This window comes from Protomyctophum parallelum, assembly GCF_964188405.1.
Source record: "Protomyctophum parallelum genome assembly, chromosome: 11".
NCBI lineage: Eukaryota > Metazoa > Chordata > Actinopteri > Myctophiformes > Myctophidae > Protomyctophum > Protomyctophum parallelum.
In genome coordinates this window covers 20,156,832-20,179,744 of record NC_139707.1, presented here as the reverse complement: position 1 = coordinate 20,179,744, position 22,913 = coordinate 20,156,832, and the positions used below count along the sequence as shown (strand labels likewise).

Sequence of the window (22,913 nt, the reverse complement as noted above, 5' to 3'; positions counted from 1 at the left end):
TGGGCCTCGTGTAAGAATAGGTCCTCTGACAAACAACCAACAGGTGGATAGTATTCTCATGCAAAAACCTCTCTCACACACCCCACCAACCTTTGGAATCATTTATCTCACTGCAGTGTTTAATAAAATAAATAAATAAGCTAAAAAACAAAAACAAAAAACTACTGTATTGACTGAAGACTCCATGACGGTTACTTTCTGTCCTTGATTCCCATAGTGGAGGTCACGTGTGAATCTCCATTCCGCTTCCGCTGCGACAACAACCGATGCATCTACAGCCACGAGCTGTGTAACTCTGTGGATGACTGTGGGGACGGGACAGACGAGAGGGAGGATAACTGTAAGAAATACTACAGGAGTACATTATGTTTGATGGACAAAGTTGACTCTTCTCTTGTTTCCCTGCCCGTTATTATTTTAGATATATCCTGTTATTCCTGTTTTGGTCATGATTGAAAGTAGTAGATGTGAGCAGGAGAGCTGCATTTTTATACTGTACTTATCTGTACTTTTTTAGTCGACTTGTGCAACCAATCATTGTCTTGGTGCATGTTATAGGTCAGACCCCCACCCCTGGACCCTGTTCCGACGAAGAGTACAAATGCAGTAACGCCCACTGCATCCCTCTGCAGTACGCCTGTGATGACTATGATGATTGCGGAGATGAATCAGATGAACTGGGCTGCCGTAAGTACAGTACATTGATCTGTGTTTGATTGATTGATTGATTGAATATTTTATTAACACAAATAAACACAAAAAACCCCAGAGGGCTTGTTTCCATTATGGTCCATTGTACTCGGTTCATCATCACGACATACACAATACATTACATATTAGAAACAACACTAAAAGCAATAATGTGAAAAACGTCGGTGGAGCTCGCTGAGGGAGTGCGTTGTTTGACTGGGGGCGAGTTAGTATTGGATACATTTATCTAAGTCCAATTATAGTTTGAGGACAGCCATGTTTTTAGGTCAGTTTACAATTTGGATGCAGCATCGATAATTAATGACTTTCATGTTGTAGGAGGTTTAGGGTGCCATTTTGAAGATCCGTTTTACAATGGGGTAATACATAAATTGCCCTCACTCTGCGCACAATCGTATAATGAAAGGCATATCGGCCCGTGTTGAACGCACACACATATGGCATACGGCGTTCCTGAATATTTTAGCATTGTGGGAGTGTCCATATGTTAATTATTTTCGCTTTGCGCAATTTGCTATTAAGCCCCTTGACCTAAAAACACTCAGCGCATAACGATTAGACGTGGGTCTGACCACCTCATAAACGCAAAAAGCACTGTTTGATTTTACACTTGAGCGGCTCTGGGAGGCTGCTGAAGTGTTACCATGTCTGTTTATTATAAGCGGCTTCTTTTTCTGTAAAGTTGCTTGTAAATATTGGTAGTTGACTAGTTGTACTAGTTGTGGTTGCTTTTCTTGTTTCTAAAGTGGTTATTTGGGCTTTTCTCCTAATGTTGTTTAAACCAGTGATCCTCACACAGCACATTCCCATGTCAAGGATCCCCAGATGAATGCATTTGCCCAACTAAGGACGCTAATCCAAAAATTAAATTATTTTTTTCCAAGAAAAGAAGAAAATAGCAGATCTATACCAGCTCACAATGCATCACATTCATTCATTAAAACTATGAACTCTGACTGCAGGGGGATATATAATGATCATTATAACAATGTGCAAGAACATATTTAAAAAGAAGGAAGAACTTTATATTTGTGGACAATCAAAATATGTTTTTTTATTTTAATGTGGTGTCATTAAAATTAATCTGGATATGGCAGACTCACTATCTAGAAAATAAAAACATGGCACTTCATTTAAAATAGGTTACAGACCCCTGTTATATGCGCTTATTTTTATAGACCTATTTACTTGTTTCTATGAGACATGGCAACAGCCTCTTTTTGCGTCTTTTTTTGTAAAATGTTGACATTAGAAACGGCCATAATTCTTTCATTTCTCAACCTTAAAAATAAATAAAAACATCTCCATAATGTTGTATCACCCCCGATTCAAGTCTTCTTCAATAAAATGCTAAGAGCGAAGACCATATACCATCGGGCCACAGGCACAGCATTAAGCAGCAGCATTCAACTCATTCCTTCATCATGACTTGAATGAAATAAAATATAATAAACGTTATTTTACTGGTGTTTTTCAATAGAAACAAATTATTTTGAGGCATAAAGGTGACAGCATGCAGTGCAATAGGAATAATTAACCCAAATGTGACCAAGTCATGTCATGTCTTCTATGGTGCCAGCCTGAAGAAATGTAATACCGCGATCCCCAAAGTGCGCATTCCGTATGTGACATCAGCTGACTGGTAAAGAGAATAGTATGGACATGTTGATTGGGTACGTCTCAAACACTCCTTAAACACACCCATGACTAATTCAAGGCCGTTTTGCGCAATCCACGGGGTGTCGAAAGCGCTTCTTAACATGCCCAAAATTGCAATATGACATACCACACGCCCCCAGCTCATAAAACTGTAATATGATTAGTAATATTATTTGAACTGCTTAATGGAGCCCTTAATATCCTATTATGGTGACTTTACACACACCGGGAACATGCCAAAAAATGTGCCAAAAATGGCACAAAGATATTTTACATCAAATGAATTAATTTGGTGATGCCTCATTCACATTTTATTCATGGTGAAAAATCAACTACTTGTAAAAAGATATATATAATTAACTAGAATTTCGCGGCCAGAGTTACGTTGCCGCGCACTATGGGAAGAAGGAAATTGCGGGAGTTGACTCCACATGTAGTAACGGATGGGTTATTAGTTATTATTATGTGTCCTTATTAGTGTAGTGTATAGTCAACACGTTATGGCTCATACACACTGCCCGGTATTTGTTCCGATTATGCTGTCTGGGAGCATTTTTGGCGCTGGCCGACAAAACCCCTGATCTGACGTTAAGCGGTGCCCAAAAGTTATAGATCACAAAGACTTTGCAGGTAGAGCACATGACATGGTCCTAAAAATATATATAATTTTAATATAAAAAACTATTTTTGCATCTGCCGCTTGAGATGACCTGAGATGACTTGATTGATTGACATAAAAAAGGGCCTGTCAGCTCAAACACACAATGCAATAGTTGTTGTTGCGTACAATCATCAGTAGCAAAGTCAAATACCAAAAATAAAAACCCTACCATTTCCATTTCCCCCCCTCTATTTCCCATTTCATGTGCGTTTGTCTTATAGTTTCTCTGGCCTCTGTACTACTGCCACCTACCGTCCATTCATTGTATTACACAGTGGGTGAAAAAAACACACCCCTTAAGACTAAACCCGACCAATCAGAGGTGTGGCTTCCAGAGGTACCTTTGACATGACATTGTGTGTGTGTGTGTGTGTGTGTGTGTGTGTGTGTGTGTGTGTGTGTGTGTTTCGATGTGCAGGGCGTTGCTGAAAATGAGCACCTGTGCTCAGCTACTTCCCTGGGTAAATAAATAAAAATAAAATAAAAAAATGAAGAAAGGTACCTTTCAAAACCTATAGAAGTCAGCCTGGTACAGACGAAGGGGACACCACTGTATGTAGCCTCAATTACATTTTGTAACTATTTTCTGCAATGGGATGATAGTTTTATTTGGTGGGTATATGAGCTGGTTGTTTTGAAAGTAGCTCTGAAGTAAAAAAAAAAGTGTGGGCAGCCCTGGTATAGATGAATATATATATATATTCATTCCGTGGGTAAATCCCTGTAGGCTACCCACATATTGGTAGCCTATATTAGCCCAATATTGGCGTTATGCATTTCACTTGAATAATGTTGTGTGCGCACGTGCGTGTGTGGAGAAAGACAGTTATTTAATGAAAGTGAAGATTATAACGTCCTGTATTGGTAGCCTATATTAGCCCAATATTGCCGTTACGCATTTCACTTGAATAATGTTGTGTGTGCGCGTGCGGAGAAAGACAGTTATTTAATGAAACTCAAGATTATAACGTCCTGTCTCGCTGCCGCGGCGCCGCCGTGCGTGTATAGCCTGTGTGTGTGTGTGGGGCGTGGCGAGAGAGAGAGGCGTGGCGAGAGAGAGAGAGAGAGAGATCGTGGCTTCCAGGCGTGCGTGTGTGTGTGTGCAAGCCAGGCGTGCGTGTGCGTGTGTGTGCAGGCGTGTGTACTCGGCAGTTGGCTGGCAGGCGAAAATAGCCAAAGCGTTCCGTGTAATCGTAATATGTAGGCACAAACAAACTACTGACAAAGTACAATGTTGATGTAACTAAGAGATTCGCTGAGAGAGCGATATTTTAAATACAGAGATTTAGAAGGAATAAGCAAAATCGTGAGGCTACAATTCCTCTCCCCTTCCTCGTTTCTCTTCTCCTGCGGGAGATCAGAATGAGATTCTGAGAGCTAGTGTGGGCCTATTAGAAGACAGGGCAGTGTTGCCAGGTTTGCGAATTGTAAGCGAGTCGTAGTGTGTGTTGAATGGCATTTGAATGGCATTTGTGGGCTTGTGAATGAATTTTCTCACATGTAATTTGTGCTCACTTGCATAGACCTGGCGAATTTAGCGTGGTGAAAGGGCAACAGTGTTCCGGGGGTGTGGGTGCTTCGGGCGATAATGTTTGTAGTAAACAAATGCATTGCCGGCGTGAGTGTGGACGGGAGGCATCTTTGGTGGCACTGCAATGATCATTTTTTGGCGGGTGGTGTCGAGTGTTGGCGTTGGGCGCGATAGGAGGAGATAGGTCCCGAACACTGCGAAGGTAAGTGTGTGACGTCACTGCCGTGTGAGTGTGTGTGGGTGTAGTGTGTAAGATGGTGTTGTGGGTGTTGCAATAGCGACGTAGCTGTTGTGGCTTTGGGTTTCTTGCCATGTGTTGGGTACAAGTTCTCTAATATATAATAGATTATGTCACTTATCGCTGTGTAATGTTCACGTTCAGTGTGGATGTGCTGATACAAACAGCAGTTTAAATTAATGCAAAATACAAATTAAACACTTTTGAAGCCAGGTCCATATAGTAAGAACAAGCAGCATAACAAGCACGGTAATAGGACCTGATTACAGTCTCCTCTGTGGTGCTTACCGTGTTTCATGCTGTATTCTGTTTGTGCTCCCACCAGACCAAGGTAGCGGGCGGTCTTGCAGTGAGAACATTTGTGAGCACAACTGTACAGACCTGACAGACGGAGGCTTCCTGTGCTCCTGTAAGCCTGGCTACAAATCCAGACAGACAGACAGACACATGTGTGAAGGTAAGGGAGGGGGGGGGGGAGTATCTACTTATCAGGAAGATCCAATTATTCTGAATCAAAAAGCGGATGCTTGATTTTGTTTTAGATTTTTGATTCCCGTTCCCCTGTCAACAAAATTACTTCAAAAAGATGTTGGTGATTATCAAGGTTAATAATTACCGTAAGTTAAAAAATAACCCTAATAATCAGCCATATATCTGGAATGGACAAACAAGAGATTTTGGTGCAGGCAGGGAAGGGATTACATCCCCAGGTGCACTTTTAATTTCATTTGCAGTGCTTCCCGGGCAGTGAATGCTGTCCACACAGTGTCACTCTGTTGTTTGTTTCTTGGAAACAGATGTAAACGAGTGTGAGGTCTACGGGACGTGTCCCCAGGACTGCAGGAACTCCAAGGGAAGCTATGAGTGTTTCTGTGCCCAGGGATTTCACTCTGTTGGTGAGCCAAATGGCATGGAGTGTGCGGCCCAGGGTAAGAGCCAAGTTCTCTTGTGGAGCCAAACCCCAAAAGGCCCATTACAAATCCTCCCTTGTGTGTTCTCTTGTAGTTTGTAACGGGTTAAAATCTGCAATGAGATTACTAACGCTCGCCAAATTCTCTTTGTGTTCAGGAAATCCACCAGTGTTGCTTCTACCAGACAATGTCCGCATTCGTCGCTTCAACCTTTCCTCTGAGCAATATTCAGACTACGTGGACAACACAGAGCACATCCAAGCCCTGGATTACCTGTGGGACCCAGAGGGAATAGGACTCAGTACGCTTATTTAATTATATCATATCATCTTAGTTTAACCGCTTACATACACCCTATGCTTAGTTTACATAGAAATCTGTGTTACACACTTATATTTGTAATCAAATGTGATCAAAGAGAATTTATAAATGAGTGTACAAAACACTCTCAGAAAAAAAAAATGACACTAATTGTGTACAGTGAAAACAATTGTGATAAATGTTTTAGGTCACCTTTGGTCTCCTTGTGTTCCTTTCCTCTGGTGTTGCTTAGGCATTGTGTACTGGACAGTTCTGGGCCGAGGGTCTCAGTTTGGCTCTATCAAACGAGCCTACATGTCCACATCCAATGACAACGGCAACAATCCAGCGAAAGAAGTGGATATGAACCTGAGATATGTTGCCAATCCTGATGGCATCGCTGTAGACTGGGTTGGAGGGTACGTCCCCAAGCACGATGAAACTGTACTTAAGTGTGTCATCGTGAAAGCGGTCTAACATCGGTTCCCCCCCCCCCCCCCCCCACGCCCCCGTTTCTTTTCAGACACATTTATTGGACAGATTCTGGGACCAATAGGATTGAAGTGGCCAAACTGGATGGGCGGTACAGGAAGTGGTTGATCCATACTGACCTTGACATGCCCGCTGCTATTGTAGTAAATCCAGCACTTGGGTATGAGAATATTCAGTATCAACATTGTGAAGTAATACTGATACTGACTGTCTGACTGTCTCATACTTTATATATGATACTCATGTTAAATTGACAGTACACAGTATATAAAATATAAAATAACTAATAAACTGTTAATTTAACGCTCTCTTCTTTATTTTTCTGTCATGTGTGTGGTCTCGTCTTTGTAGAACTATGTACTGGACAGACTGGGGCAGGAGACCCAAAATTGAATCGGCCTGGATGGACGGGCAGAAGAGACAGGTCCTGCTGGACGAGGACCTGGGCTGGCCTACTGGTCTAGCTCTGGACTATCTGAACGGAAACAGGATCTACTGGAGCGACTCCAAGGAGAACACCATCGAGTCCATGAAGCAAGACGGCACAGACAGGAAGATCATCGTGTCAGGAGGTCAGAACATTTAACGTCATGTTGTTAAAGATGAGGCATCATTGGGTGGTCCAGTTGCCTTGTCTATCCTTTAACCCATTTTGGACTGAGGCTTCTAAATCCTAACATTTTTCTGAAAAACCCATGTTTCTATGACGGTGCTCAACCTTTTTCATGTCGAGGACCCCCAGAATCGCTATTGGGCCACGGACCCCCATCTTAAAATATGTATGGGACCCCCCAGAAGCCAATATTTTAGTAATTCTTTTTCGCTCTGAAATATATATTCAAAGATTTGCACCACATTTTCACGACTTTTCAAAAATAGCAGACCTACAAGCTCGTAGCGTGCCACTCTATGTGCTTGTAGATCTGCTATTTTTCAATTGCTAAAGTATAACATAATGCTTAAAACACCAAAGGGGGTTCCCGCACAAAATGGGTTAAAGATGAGGCATCATTGGGTGGTCCAGTTGCCTTGTCTATTCTTTAATATCTATATGCATACAGGGCATCAGGTCACCGTGTTCTCTTTCAAACTTCTACCGCAAATATTGATAAAAAAGAAAGAAAAGTCTATTCATTTCATCATTTACTTTTAATGATCAACTTCAAATTATGTTGTGGATATATCTATTGTAACTTCTATTTATCTATAAATGCACAATGTCTATATGTGTACGTATGTCTGTAATCCACGTAACTCGAGAACCGTTCGTCCCGACGACTTCAAATTCAACGCGCGCGTTCCACACCCCCACAGGGAGTGCAGTGCCCGGTGTCGAGTCGGTCGGACCCACGGTTGTCCAGAACCACCACAAAAGGCCTCTGACCGGGCTCTCGTCAGGGCCCCTGGCCAGGCTCCATACATGGAGCTGGCCTGTTCTGACAGGCCAGCTCACACTCCATATACCTAATGTCAGGCATATTTGGGCATGCCTGACACAGAACTCTATACGAATTGTTACAGACTTGGTGCTCTACAGCCGGGCACCGGTCTAGTTGAGATTTTAACCTGTACATTTGTAACCATTTCTTTCTTTTACTGCAAAATAATGCTGAAAGTAATTGGATACAAAAACATTTCTTGCGCAGACATTGGAAACCCCTATAGTCTGGATGTATTTGAAGGACACCTGTACTGGACAACAAAGGAGAGAGGTGAAGTATGGAAGACTAATAAGTTTGGAACTGGACATAAAGTGAAGGTACTGACCATCAACCCCTGGCTGACTCAAGTTCGCATCTACCACGAGCACCGGCAGAACCACTCAGGTCAGGAAATAGTCAATTCAAGTAGAACTCATAGTGAGAAAAGCTAATACCAATCTGTGATTTGTCTTGAGAGAATCTCAATCTGTTGGTTAATTGCATAATGCATGCTATTCAAGGATTGCTGACGTGTTTCCACAAATTATTATCTTTTGTCTTTGGCTGCTCTGTGTCCTATAGTACCCAATCCCTGTAAGGATGTTTGCAGTCACCTGTGTCTCCTCCGGCCTGGTGGATACACATGCAGCTGCCCACAGGGGTCCTCTCTGCTTGGCTTCAACTCCAACGAATGCGATGCAGGTATAGGACCATGCAGTGCTCTCCCCAGTCCCAGGCATCTTGTGTTGGCTGGTCTTGTTGCACCACAATCTGTATTCCATAGTATGGAAATGCATGGCTACTCGTATGATGCTGTGGTGGTGTTGTTGCTGATGCTTTTTGTGTGTGTGTGTGTGTGTGTGTGTGTGTGTGTGTGTGTGTGTGTGTGTGTGTGTGTGTGTGTGTGTGTGTGTGTGTGTGTGTGTGTGTGTGTGTGTGTGTGTGTGTGTGTGTGTGTGTGTGTGCGTGCGTGTGCGTGTGCGTGCGGCTTTCACCCCTGCAGCCATTGAGGCACCAGTTGCAATGCCCCTTGCATGCAGATGCATGAACGGTGGAACGTGCTACACTGATGAGGGGGGTCTGCTAAAGTGCAAGTGAGTTTAGCTGCTGATGCCATTCACGACAGTGGATGATTGCCTGAACTGTAGCTACAACATAGAGAATTCCACCCATTCCGTAGCCATAATGCCTTGCAGTCTCTGTAACTGAATCCGGTTTCGCGTTACATTAAGAACACAATGGAAGGTGTGTTTATCAGCAAAGGAAAGGTGACATCTGAAAGATACATAGTCAAATATTGTTTTTATGTAATTTAAGGAGTTTCTGGCCATGTCAACAAGACATGGGTTACCACAAAAACTGGCTTCAGCTACAGACAGTATTTCCAGCAAGCATTAATATAAAATGGAGAACTGCAACTGCAAGGTCTGGTTTAGGTAAAACCACCAGATACAAAGGTATTGCTATCATGCTGTCCTAGTGTTTCACTGTTTCCCCAGAGGAACTGACTGGTATCCTGGTTTTGTCTAGATGCTCGAACGGCTACGCAGGCAGCTTCTGTGAGATGGGGAAGTCAAGGGGCACTACGGGAGGAACGGGTACTGTAATGGACTTTTCTTACAATACTTTTATTTTATGCTGATGTATGAACCACTATTTTACTGCACTGCAATGCGTGAGGTGTGTGTGTGTGTGTGTGTGTGTGACTGTGTGTGTGTGTGTGTGTGTGTGTGTGTGTGTGTGTGTCCATCTGTCTCACACACACACACACACACACACACACACACACACACACACACACACACACTCAATTAGGTAAATTGTATAGCACAATGGAGAATAGTTACACAAACACACTTTAGTCACATCTGGTGCTATCCAGCACTTTCTAAAGGCTACTGAGTAACTCCACAGGGTTAAGTACCTTGACTTACATCACGTCTTACAGTGGCATAACAGAACTTAGCAAATGACTCAGCAAATACTTCACTTGTGTTCTGTGAACGATTACATTAATGCAATGTCCAATTATGATGACACCCAGAGACCACTATTAAAATAAATATAATTATCATTATTTGAAAAATGAATACATGAATATATCCTTATTTTCTTTCTGTAGCTGTAGCGATTCTGCTGGCCGTGATTCTCATAGTGATCACATTGGGTCTGGCCTTTGGAGTTTTCCAAAACTACAAACGAACCGGCTCCTTCATTCCCTCTATGCCTAAACTACCCAGGTACAAAAGCTCTCATCTTCTATAGAAACTGTGTCCATCTGTTGCATCTGCTGCTTTCAAATGGAAGCCTATTCTTTAATGCACTTGAATGCAGTGGTAATTTAACTTTAGTTCATAGTTCTGCCAGGCCATTCCTTATTTTATTTCATACAGAGGGATGGTCTTCCTGCTAAGCCTTGGGCCGCACCTCTACAGTTGCCCATGGGGGACTTTTAAATAACTATGTGTTCTTAAATGACCTGCATGGTTAAATGAAGGTTCAATCAAATGAAAGCAATAAATACATGTGTTTTTATTGGTCTCATCCAGCCTTAGCAGTCTGGTGAAGTCTGGTGACACTGGGAACGGGGTGAAGTTTCACTCAGGTGACAATGTGGACCTGGGGCCGTCACCGTCACACATCGGGGTGTCATTCATTGACGCGGCCATGCAGATGGTGGGTGCTGAAGCATGATATTTGAGCACTTGTTAAGCCTCATTTATTTCTTTGTCATACAACTCTGTCGCTCAACGAAAACAACAGATCTGTATTTTCACTGAGCAATGCCGTCGTACGAGGTTGTATACATTTGCTATTAGCCTCACTACTCATCAGAGATGTATTGTCAGGAATGTCAGCATGTGCACATCCTTATTTGACCTTAAAAAAAGGACTTTGAAACTATGCATTATGTGGTATTTATTAACAGGGATGATTGATTTTAAACTATGCTAGCAGGATTGCTTCGCTCAGCAATGTTTGAGTAACTAGAAATGGCATACTGTTGAAGACAAAGTAACAGCTGAGTTCATACTGCAAAAGATGTTACCCAAATATTGCATTGAATATTTCCTCAGGATGACAACTTTGCCACGGAGGCAGGAAGGCAGCCAATCACATTTGAGAACCCGCTATATAAGCCCACCAATGCGGCTGGAGTCCCTAGTGATCCTGCAGTCATTCATGCTTCACAGGTACACACTGGATTATGTTTGTTGAATGTTTTTAAACCTTTAGCCTCTTATGCCCTGTACCTACTCATAATGTAATAATGGTTCATATTGCAATAACCCAAATGTAATAAAAGCTCATAATCATGTTTTGCATAATGCAATAATGTGTTACATAAAGAAGGCTTTTAGCCTAGTAGCCAAAAAGTTAACCCGGACATGTTGAGTACACCAACGTTTTATGTTAGAAATGTTTAGTATGGGTCCCCAGCATGTAGAAACTGCCGGATGAAAAAAACACTCATTGGGCTTAAAACGGCCATGCCCACATGTGCTGACATCATCAATTTGTGATGATGGCATTGGCCGTTTTTAGCCCAATGAGTGTTTTTTTGCTAAACTAATGCTTGGAATGGATTCAGCATCATGAAAACCCCCTAGTTTGACATATCACATGCTACATAAAGCATGATGAAATTTTGAATATTTTGCCTTCTATAGGTTGCAATTGCTCTATTATGCAAGTTAGCATCCGGCAGTTTCTACATGCTGGGGATCCATTCTAACATAAAACCTTGGTGTACTCAACATGTTAGGGTTCACAATAGGGCTCTATGGGCTGGCTACTAGACTATTTAATTGTAATAAAGAAAATCCATAAATTGTCCAACCTATATCAGCATTTGATGAAGATTTTGTGTTAATTCATGTCACAAACACAGGTAACTGTTAATGTGAGTGGAGAACACATTGTGAACCCAGTGTATGGAGAGCAGAGCGCAGGCATCGTACAGAGTACTCCTCTTGTCAGCTCCAAACCTGCCCAGGTTAGAGTCATCCTACTCTTTCTGAATCTACTGTAAATGTATTATTATTATTATTATTTGACTGTTTGTGTTTGTGTTTGCAGGAGTCCAAATGGAGCTTATTCAAAAGAAAACTAAATCCAAGCAACACATTTGAAAATCCTTCCTATTCAGAGGTAATCATTCTTTTGTAAAAAAAATAAAAAAAATAAAAACTGCTATCTATCTAAAGATAGATTATACCAGTTATTCCGATGAGAGGCAATATGATGTAATAATGATATTGTAATGTAATAATGATATTGTCACTGGTGTTAACAATATCAATACCGAAGCACACTAGTGCTGATGTATCATGCATTCCTTCTCGTGTTCTATTTCATCCCTGCTGACCGCCAGAGGGTGGTGCTTTAAGCACAAGTATTTTATACCAACAATGTCAACTTTGACCCCGTGATGACCCAGAAGAGCCTATGGGTGCGTTCGGAAATGCGCCCTGAACGCACTGGTGTGCTCTCTTGTCGTTCGTTTATTCAGTGCACTCGGTGCGTTGTCGTTCGAAAATCCAGTGCGCTGCGCACCGGGTGTGCCGAGTGCCCGCACTGAGCGACCCTACCCTGAAGCTGGGGTTGTCCAGTGTGATTCGTGTGAATGCGTCACAGCTGTGGTCGTTCGTAAATAAGGCACACTGAACGCACTCTGTGACGTCACCGCCCACCACACTCAACAAACTGACCACATTCCCGGTGCGCATTTCCGAACGCACCCATCATCTTCCAGAGGTCACCAGGGGTTCAGTCTCTACAGAATCTTCTTGCGAGACCACGAGGATTCTGAGAGACAGAGTGCTCTGGCGGTCATTCGGGATTCATAGAATCGTAGTAACTTTTGTATTATTGACTAACTCAGTTATTTTCAAACTTTTTAGTTAAAACCTCAAGGCTCACCTGTACTCTTAATGAGAAGAATAGCGTTGAGCTTAGATATGCTATTTTCACTATCTTAGTAAATTTGTGGGGGAGAAATAATATTTTAAATTGTTTAATGACATGCCCAGAAATAGTCAGATGTAAAGTGGTTAAAATATATCTATTTTATGGAATAGATTTTGCCTCTGTATTGAGAAATGAGTGTACACAAAGTACAGATATAGTAAATAACCGTAACCAAAAATAATAATTCATAACTTTTTCTATAGTTATATAGAAATGTATATTCCCGATTCCAATAATAATAGCATAGTCACAAATGTATATTTTGGAACCACTGCAATAATGTTTGATTCGGTCGGATTTGTCATTTGCTATTGTTGTCAGCTCTGCTATAGTTGTTCCGGTCTCCTGTTTTTCAGATGAAGGACGACAAAGCAGTAGAAAGCAATGCGGACAAATCCACTGCTAAACCGTCTCCATTTGTTCCCCCTGCCAAAACCCAGAAGAGGGATCGTCCTTGCACCTTCTCACCAACCGAGGACACTTTTAAGGACACAGCCAACCTCGTCAAAGAGGACAGTGATGTATAATGCTTACTTTATGCTCCGTTGTGTATTAGTGTCACGATCCCAACATGACTGATCTACAAGCTCACAACACGTCTGGGACGCATTGGAAGGTTATAGATCAGCTATTATCTGATTGTGACACAATCGCATGGCCCTCTCGCAGACGGGGAAAAAAACGAACAAAAAAAACTAAAGAAAACACACTTTGCACAGAATCTATTTTTTTATGCAGCCTGTGTACAAAACTCAGAATGTTTTAAGAAAAGAAGAGATGAAGATCTGTATAGCATACAGAAAAAATGTCTTTTGTGACTATGCCTTCTGATATTTCTTATGCCAATTCTTGTTTTAATGATTTTGTTTTTTATTCTGATATACAATATGTATATCTTTGCACTGAAGCATAGAAATGTTAATAAATATGTTGTATATTTGTAAATTTGAAGAGAAAGATTTTGTTGATAATATCTTCTGGCCGTTTGAAATAGATGATCGATCTTATGCATAGTGGTAAGAAATGAGAGCTGCATTGTGACACAGTAGGTCCACCTTATACATTGTTAGCGATGTGTTGGATAATAATTATATCCTTTTTTGCCACTGAATAAAACTGAAGATGTATGCAGGTCATCTTTCATGTTTATATACCTCATTTCAGGGCTAAAAACGAGAAAAGCAATGACAAAACAAATAGGCAATATTGGTATTAGTGTTTCACATACGTGCTCCAGTAAATACAAAGCAAAAGATATGTAACAATATTTGATGAATGGTATGCTAAGCATACATATACATTCTACTTACATTTGAATATGATTGAACTTTTTCTGTTTTATGTTCCCTTTGTGATGTTTGAATCAATATGATCATATTTTAATAATGATATAATAATGGCCTCTTTTTAAAAGAAAATGTTTGAAACCATACTTGAACACACATGTATTTTCCATGCTGTTTGCATTTGATTATGTTTATGAGAAATTAAAAATATCCATTTAACAGAGATTGCAGATGCCAGCATTTGAAACATCTGTCGTTTTCTAAAGATGGTATATTACAGAATGATTGTTTTGTATTGTGAGAAAGAACAAACAGAAGAAATAAAAACTATCAATGATTGTTTTAAATATGCCCAAATACTTTTTTTCTAGAAATGGATGCTGCTGAGACCTGAGAATGAATAAATTTCTTATTTTGTAATATGATGTTGCCTTTCTTTTATTCTATTGGCAAGGTTCCATCCATCAATACACATTAGACACATTGTAGACATAATACACAAAGTACAACAGTGGTGCTAGTTATAACAGCATGGCAGTACGTCAGTCATTCAACATCTACTTGATTCATGGGGACATTGCTTTCCTCATTTGGTACGGGAAGAGTAGCATTGACTACAAAGTCCTGAATAAACGATGGGAGGTAAGCGAGAGGGATCCAGAACAACTTTGCGTCCCAGCCTGCTACGTAACGTGTGCGAGGGTGCTGAGCCGTTAGGGCATGTTCCATACAATTGGTCACTTTGGCGAGATCTGAACTGACCAACAGACCCATGTTGAAGTCCTGAGCTTTCAAGTCTGAGATTCACAGTATATATAAAAGGAGGGGGGGACAAAAAGGGACACATTCAATGATTGTAAATTGAATATATATATATATATATATATATAGGCCCTATATATATATAACGGTATGTATATATATATATATATAATAACTGATAGTATGTGATTGTAGAGTATCTGAAGATGCTGATCAGTGTATTGCAAATTACATCCACTCACATTTGTCAAAGTAGCTGGGTCCATAGGAGTCTTTGACTTCCTGAGGGAGGCTGTTCCAAAGTCTCTTCAGGTCTTCTTCAATGAGATCTATACTAGTCACTGAGGTCTTGAAGAATCCCGGCTCAATGATGCTCACTTTGATCCCAAAGTATATCATTTCCCTCCTGAACAGAAGGAAGACGCTGCTATATAATATATAAATAATTTCTGTGACATTTGATTATTTTTATGCAGGAATTATATTGGCAGAAATAAACAGACATTTTCAGGGTTAATAACCCTACCTGCTGATGGAGGTTTTATGCTTTGCAAGGATACCATTGATTGTACTGTTCACATGATTGGATATGTTGACAGTGCAATCACAAACAGCGATCATTTTACCATTTTTACATATTTTCATCTACTAATATCTCACTTGCATGCCCAATCTAGAATAATGTATAGTTTAGTCTAGTATAGTCTTTGATAAAAGTGATACCTGAGGCTGTCAGAGAAGCCCTCGATCGCCCATTTGGACACGCAGTAGCCTCCACCACAAAGGGAAAGCCTCCCCAAGACACTGGACATATTCACCACCCTGCCTTGGGCCTTCTTCACCAGTGGGAGAAACTGGAGGGTCACCTGAATGACACCCAGTAGATTAACATCCAAAACCTTTGTGAAGTCCTCTAACTGCATCCACTCTGATGGGCCAATGGGTATGGCCCTCCCAGCATTATTCACCAATCCCCACAGACCTGATAAAGACAAAGAAGAAACAGCTGGCTTGGCTGACAGAAAGTGTTTGGCTATAAAAGTTATAAAACATAATAGTTTTCACCATTATGTTTTTGCTGTTCTATTTGTCCATCTGTATGAAGAACAAACTTCAGTGAGAAGAATGATTTTGTCTTTGGCTTCGTCGAACATATATTAACTTTTGGGTCAAAACACTCAAAGGTCAAGTTCAAAATCAATAATGGATGGGTGTAAGTCCACTCCTTCCTAAACCTTTTCATGAAGCCTGGTAGGAATGATCATTATAAGCTGTCCCAAAGAGATGATCAACCACTTATTCATAATTAATATTTGCCTCTGAGATGTAGTGGAGTAGAAGTGTAAAATATCGAAAACTTTGAAATACTAAAACCACCACAAACATATACTTAAATACAATACTTTAGCAGTTACTTTTCACTACTATAATAATTCACCTCAGTAACCCGTTTCAGAAAAAATGGGCTGGGAAACATGTAGATCTGCATGAATCACAGTAGGAGGATTGTGGGTTTGTCAAGTAATTCCTTTATCTCTCCTAGTGCTTATCACTGACTGGCACCCTATCTGTCTCTACCCCCTACTGTCCGCCCGCCTCACCTCGATCTCCAACCTCTGTGCTTACAAACTCCACCGCCTTTTTGATGCTTGTACTGTCGGTAACATTGATCAGCACAGTCTTGAGTCTGGAAGATGCTGTAGATGCCAAATCCGAAGCACCTTTTTCTGTGAGACAAGCAGCTATTACATTAAAACCTTTAAAATCCAGTTGTCTGGCCAGTAAATTTCCAAAGCCGCTATCGCAGCCTGTAATGAACACATGCTTCTCATTGATGGCATTAATCTCGTAGGACTCTCTGATGTGCCGGAAAATGACAAAGGCTATGGTCAAGATAAAACAGGCTGTGGCCCAGATAAAATAGGCTGAGGGCAGGTGTGACAGGATTGCCTGCAAGATAGAAGTAAAACAATGTTGTAAATTACAGATCACTTAAAATTGCTATTCAATAAGCAGGGAATTACATGTAATAATTGTGAGTAAAAACGTAAAAACGTAATTATAATAATATTTACGTAAAACGTAAATATAAATTACATTTTATTTGACAGGCCTGTTAATTAACATGGTCTTGTCTTTAAAATACAAAGACATAGGCCTACTCATTGAAAGAAATGAGAGCAAATGTGAAATATAAATGTATCTTACGTCAATAAGAAGATAACTGGTAGACACCTGAGGGTGGAAACTTGTGATTAATTTCTGTATTTATGCCGTATATAAGCCACATGAACACATGCTAGATGTAATTCTACTTACACAGGGGACTGCAATGTCTTCCTCCATTTCGTAGTTACCATAAGTCACTCTGAATGTTTTAAGATTGATTATTATAATGCAAGATGAATATATATCCCATAGAATATCTACATAAAGTGCCAGTGTCTGCTTCTCCCGTTCCTCATTATTAATCCTTGTCCATCTAGCTGACTGCTGATAGAACTGTATGTGCACAGCTAAAGGATTATAATATTGACATAAGCAGCTAGACACAAACACTTAGTAAGCATGCGTGGGACCCAGAAGCTTGAGACTAGATTGAAAGTATAGACTTTGACACTGTCCACTTTTATTTACTTATCTACTTTTTTTTCATTTTTTTTTCTCCAGTTATGACAAAACACCACCAGGTGGCATCTGGATACATAGAGAGGTGGGGGGGATTCAAATGTTTTTGTAAATGTATTCCATTGCCCAACCCATTCTTTCTTAACATTAACATTTCCATTAAATGTTCACATTGCTGATTTACAAATATCAGAGATTGAATGTTAACTAGGTTTTCTAACATTAATTAATTATAAAGTAAGCCTATCCTGCTAGAAAAACCAGCATACTTGCTGGTCTTTGCTGGTCTAGCTGGAGGTCTATGCTAGTCTTTGTTATAAATGGTGGTGTAGTTAATTATGCTGGTCTGGTCTACCAGCATGCTCTTGCTGGATTCACATTTTAGCTCATATTTATGCAGCCAAGTACTTACAGTACATGGTCCTTGTAATTAACTTCTATAAAAGTCTTCTTTGGTAGAAGGCTGTCAATACAGCAATATGTGTTCATAATATCTAATGTGTTACACAATCCCCCACTGACAATGTATTTTGTAGGGTGTAAAATTATATATTTTAAACCTCCAAAATACATTGTCTATTATACAAATAAAAATTATAAAAAAAAAGAATCTTTATTTTTCTTATTAGCATTTCATTCCGTTTTGATTCTGCTCCAAATTCAAACAAAACGGGTTCACACAAATCCATTAATTATTTTAGTTCATAGCTGGAAGAACAGAAGAACTAAACCCATGGACTGAAGTCATGCGGCAGAATGAACGAGATCAAAGCGTGTCGCCAGTCTCTTACTATTCCACTCGGGTGTGGGCCACAAGAACAGCTTTACCGCAGCAAATCACCACTACACATTTGTAGTGTTTGGGATTCCTAACATCCCTTTCTGGGCACATCATAATAGTCATTCAGCAAAAATAGATCTAGCGCTGTTGTGCACTTAACTAGAATATAAACTAATACCATCAAATATATTTGTGCGAAAGTGGGTGGTGGAACTATATATATATATATACACCAACGAGTACAGTACTGTATCTCGACAGACACTTCAATCAATTATAATCATCTTGCTGTCATAATGCATGAAGAGAAGTGAAGAGTGTATGTCTTTTCTCATAAAAGATGTTTATTTTATTATCAAAGGTTAATTAAAGACACTGGTACAAATTCTGGTTCATAAAATTGAAATAACATTCCTATTGTGTTCAAGTGGTTATGCTTTATCATTTTCATCAAGGCAGGGCGTTGGTTTAAACCGGACCTGGCAGAGCACCTATAACACAGATACTTTTGGCCTGAGTGAATCCATGAGGAAAAGTCTGTCCACAATGCATGTCGGCATGTAGGACAACGGCAACCAGACAAACTTGGCATCCCATCCAGGAGAGTAGCGAGTGCGAGGGTGGACTGCAGAAATGGCATGCTCCATACAGTGGACTACCTTCATCAGGTCCCCATCCGTTAGCTGGGAAAATCTTCCCTCAACCTTTTCAAATGCTAGAAGATAAGCATGAGCATCAGCAATACGATATGGTTGTATGATATATGCATTTTTAAGTACCAGTACATGGAAAAACTAGCCAAAAGTGCAATTATATTTTTTTATCCAGTGTATATTTTAACACTTTGTTCCACGTCTGAGTGAATCATTAAGTATTGTGAACTCTTGTACTGTATTTACAATAATAGTTTTTTATTTAGCCAGGGTGACAGCCCGAGGCAAAATTACCTGACCTGCCGTTTGCTTTTTCTGAAAGGAGCCCATCTCCAGTTTCCTTAGCGTGAGGCAGCTTGATGAACACTCCCTGGACGCTTATTTCCTTGAATTCATGTTTATTTTTAAGTTTGTCGCATTCCTTAGCCAATAATTTGATGATGACCGTGTCATTGGTCAATAGGAGACTCAGCTACTCTCCTACCGGAGACTCCGGCAGTCATCAATTCAAGGTTTCATAGGGTGTGTAATAATAGAAAATACATATTTTTTTGGGAGGGTGAACTACTCCTTGGATCCCAGACTTGCTTATTCAGAAAGAATGCCTTGTGTGTTGGAGAATAAATGACAGAAGGAGCGGGCCACTGACAGTATGGGCCTTTAGCAGGGAAGTGCTCACCCAGGTGTGCACATCAATAGTCCATATTAAACTGCTAGTCAGTTAAACAAATGTAAGCTTTAAGCCAATGACTGACACACAAAAAAACAAATGAGAAAATTAGAGTTCCTCCAGACCTCCATTCGAAGTGGACGACCGAGATTAGAAGGCTGGCCATGCGAGGCTAGCCTTTTCATAGCAGCCATACTGACAAATATTTGTGTACCATCATTTCCTTCACAGGCATTACCAATTGTAATTCCCATAAAAGCAGCACCTGAATGGAACATACTCTTAGTAAGTATTTAACTGGTAACACAAGTAAGAACACAACTATTTGTCAATATGTCTGCCATGGAATGGCCAATATGTTCATGGTCTGCAGCTGGCTACATGCCTTTTTAAGAAGGCAAAGGCTGTGGCTCTTGTTCACGCCTCCGGGAAGGGCACCCATTTTGTTTTGCTGTTTTTAACCACACTACAAGAACCTTCTTACCCATCCACTTATGACCCATACACTCTGACTCTCCAATGTTAATTTTCTTAAGTAGAACCTTCACAAAAACTCACCAAGTTGCAAGTAATCCTCTCCATAGTCATCTTTTGTATCCTGGGGTAATTTGTCCCACATTTTCTGTAGGCTATTCTTCATTAGTGGTATGTTTGTCACATTTGTTTTGAAGAAACCAGGTTCAATGCATAGGACTTTGACTCCAAAATGGTACATGTAAATCCTGAAACGAGAGAGAGAAAGAAAAACAAGATTTCACACACATGAACCCTACTTGGGACAAGATGCTTGAGATAAATAACATTCAGCTACAGCACAAGACAGTTACAGCCACTCTCACCTTAAACTGTCATTGAAGGCTTCCACCCCATACTTGGTCACACAGTAGGGTCCACCAAATGGACTGATTCTCCCAAACACACTGGCAACATTCACCACCCTGCCTTTGGCCTTCTTAATGAGTGGCAAGATGCTCAGTGTTACACTTATGACGCCGTTCAGATTTACTTCTAGCATGCCCTTGTAGTCCTCTATGGTGAGCCAGTCAGAGGGACCAGTTGGAACAGAGATGCCTGCATTGTTCACGACAGCCCACAGCCCTGGAGGAGAAGCATGACAGTCAGTCAAATCAAACCTCAAATCAAAGAAAATAGCCTCAGATTTTGTAGATCTGCCATTTTCCGTGCGCGACCCCGCACTCGTTGGCTACTAGTACTGGAGATGCTGCGATGATATGGATTTCTGAAAAAAAATCTTTCAACACAAAAATGCTGCGTTCAAGATCAGGAGAGTTCTGAAAAAAGCAATTCTCGAATGAAAAGGAGAGGAGGGCATTTGCATTTCTTTCACTATAGTAAATGCTGCATTCATTGTCTGGATGAGCAGTTGTTTTACAGACGGGTAAAAGGGAAGGGGCTGAAGCCCCCTTTGATGTCTACTGTATGTGTGCAAATTCTACTGGGGTTAAGTTTAGAATAGGGTTAGGCATAGTTTTACTGAGGTTAAGGTTAGGAATAAGGTTAGGTTTAACCGTTTATTAGCATCATTTACTTAGATTACTTTAGGAATACCAGGCCGCGTTGTTCCGCCGGCTGTACGCCCGGGGCAAGTTGGTAAAGGGGCGAGTTGTTTTGTATTCCTGGAAACCTGTACATGAGCAAACATTTGTCATCAACAAGACATTCCTGAGTGAAACCGCCTGAACCCACCCATCTCTGGTGATTTACATGTGAAGTAACATGCCAATCATAACAGACCATGGCTGCTAGACCGGTTTACAGTATCACGCAAGGTTTATTTGAACAATAATAATAATGATAATCCTGTCAAGTCATGTCCTAAAAGTACACACACACACGGGGGGGGGGGTACTTTTACTTACCCTTCTCGCCAACTAAAGTCTTAATATCAGCCGTTGCCTTGCGGACACTTTCGGGTTTGGTGACGTCCAGGTGGATAGTGGTCAGCCTGTCTGAGCAGATCTTCTTCAACTCATCTTCTCCCTTCTCCGTGTAACAGCCTGCAATCACACGGTAACCCAGCTGGTCCAGATGTCTTGCGAGGAGATTACCAAACCCAGAGTCACAACCAGTAATGTAGACATGTCTCTCCGAGATGTTGGCTATTCTTCGTGTCTCTTTGCACCAGCGATACAGGAACCAAAGAGGCACCAGCCCAAGGATATACAGGAACATTTCTAAAGTACACAAGACAGATTGATTAATGGGAAGTTAATTGACATTGACCAACAGGGTTTTGAAAAATAAGAATACACATTCTGACACGGTAGAAGTAGAGCTATTTAAAACAAACCGCAACAAAACAGCCATGTGCATAAGAAACATTCAACACATGGATGGCACAGGACTAGATAAGCTTATTTGATCTAAAAATCACATTCGTAAATCAAATCCTGACCTAGTATTTTCCCCAGCAAAGATGATACAGACAGAAGTAAAGCTGCACTAACCTGGACGGTCGAAACTTTAAACTATGTGTCAAAAGCAAAACACCTTAAATTGGTAGTTGCACCGGAGATGGATTACTTCCACTTTCAAAATAAAAGCTTGATTGTAGATTGAAGCGGGACGCGTAGTGTAGTCCACTATACCAGTCCACTACCAGAAGATTTCTATTTTGGTTCTATATGTACTCGCTCCTCGCGTCACCTACGCGTCACCAGGCTTTCCCCCGCACAGTAAAGCCTACCTGTCCTGTATCGCTCTTTCTCTGGACAATTACACTAAAGTTCCAGCAGATGGAGATGACTGCACATTATTGTCCAGTGGACGGAAGTTCAGAGGAGGTAGGACACTTTCAAAACACTGATCTGTTTTGATTGAGGACAGGTGCTGCTGTATTAGTGATATATTTGGGTAAAACAAAATGTGTTTTGTTAAAAAGTTAAAGCTCTATATTCCCATTAACTCATTATGATAGTAATCATGTTTGTTCAGGTGTACAGCTTCCCGCCTCTCCTGCTCTTTAGCCTATAAACAGAAAATACATTCACAGCAGGTGGGCCACCAATTTGGGAAATAATAACTAATTTTGGCTATAAGCTTTATAGTGTTCCAGTTCCGATTTTGTTTTGTTCGTTCAATTATTTATTACCAATGTTTCATCATTGTCAATACCAATTTCACTTGTTTATCTTGAATCCTGTTAAGGTATAGTAATAGTTCCACACCAGTGAGCTGAGATGGACCTGTTTACTGAACATAATTGATTGATTGAAAT

General features: G+C 40.7%; 3 protein-coding genes across 4 annotated transcripts in view; 1 reads left to right on the top strand and 2 right to left on the bottom strand.

The window, feature by feature from the left end:
* The window catches only part of lrp2a (low density lipoprotein receptor-related protein 2a), a gene marked incomplete at its 5' end in the record, with an annotated part of 69,292 nt that extends 55,359 nt beyond the window's left edge, over positions 1-13,933 (top strand). Inside the window, 18 exon segments of the mRNA XM_083777487.1 lie at positions 218-340; positions 559-687; positions 5,126-5,257; positions 5,598-5,729; positions 5,869-6,012; positions 6,265-6,430; positions 6,535-6,663; positions 6,855-7,075; positions 8,150-8,329; positions 8,507-8,626; positions 8,928-9,018; positions 9,455-9,522; positions 10,047-10,164; positions 10,474-10,600; positions 11,002-11,118; positions 11,817-11,921; positions 12,005-12,076; positions 13,252-13,933. Of these exon segments, the coding sequence (XP_083633613.1) occupies positions 218-340; positions 559-687; positions 5,126-5,257; positions 5,598-5,729; positions 5,869-6,012; positions 6,265-6,430; positions 6,535-6,663; positions 6,855-7,075; positions 8,150-8,329; positions 8,507-8,626; positions 8,928-9,018; positions 9,455-9,522; positions 10,047-10,164; positions 10,474-10,600; positions 11,002-11,118; positions 11,817-11,921; positions 12,005-12,076; positions 13,252-13,422 (2,345 nt within the window). The 3' untranslated portion in view covers positions 13,423-13,933.
* Positions 13,934-14,727: 794 nt separating this feature from the next.
* On the bottom strand, positions 14,728-17,289 carry rdh1 (retinol dehydrogenase 1; the record flags this gene model as incomplete). The annotated part of the gene is made up of 5 exons (XM_083776714.1): positions 14,728-14,978; positions 15,186-15,349; positions 15,667-15,925; positions 16,545-16,893; positions 17,263-17,289. 5 exons carry the CDS (start codon positions 17,287-17,289, stop codon positions 14,728-14,730), a joined length of 1,050 nt encoding a protein of 349 aa, XP_083632840.1.
* A 1,430-nt stretch (positions 17,290-18,719) lies between these two features.
* Positions 18,720-22,281, bottom strand: dhrs9 (dehydrogenase/reductase (SDR family) member 9). 2 transcript variants are annotated; one of them, XM_083776280.1, is made up of 5 exons: positions 22,144-22,281; positions 21,556-21,870; positions 20,515-20,773; positions 20,234-20,397; positions 18,720-19,067 (listed from the first exon to the last, which is right to left on the bottom strand). In XM_083776280.1, exons 2-5 carry the CDS (start codon positions 21,866-21,868, stop codon positions 18,844-18,846), a joined length of 960 nt encoding a protein of 319 aa, XP_083632406.1. In that variant the 5' UTR covers positions 21,869-21,870; positions 22,144-22,281; the 3' UTR covers positions 18,720-18,843. The 2 variants fall into 2 exon arrangements, with proteins under 2 accessions (XP_083632406.1, XP_083632407.1); XM_083776281.1 differs by having other exon boundaries at positions 22,187-22,277.
* Positions 22,282-22,913: the final 632 nt, after the last annotated feature.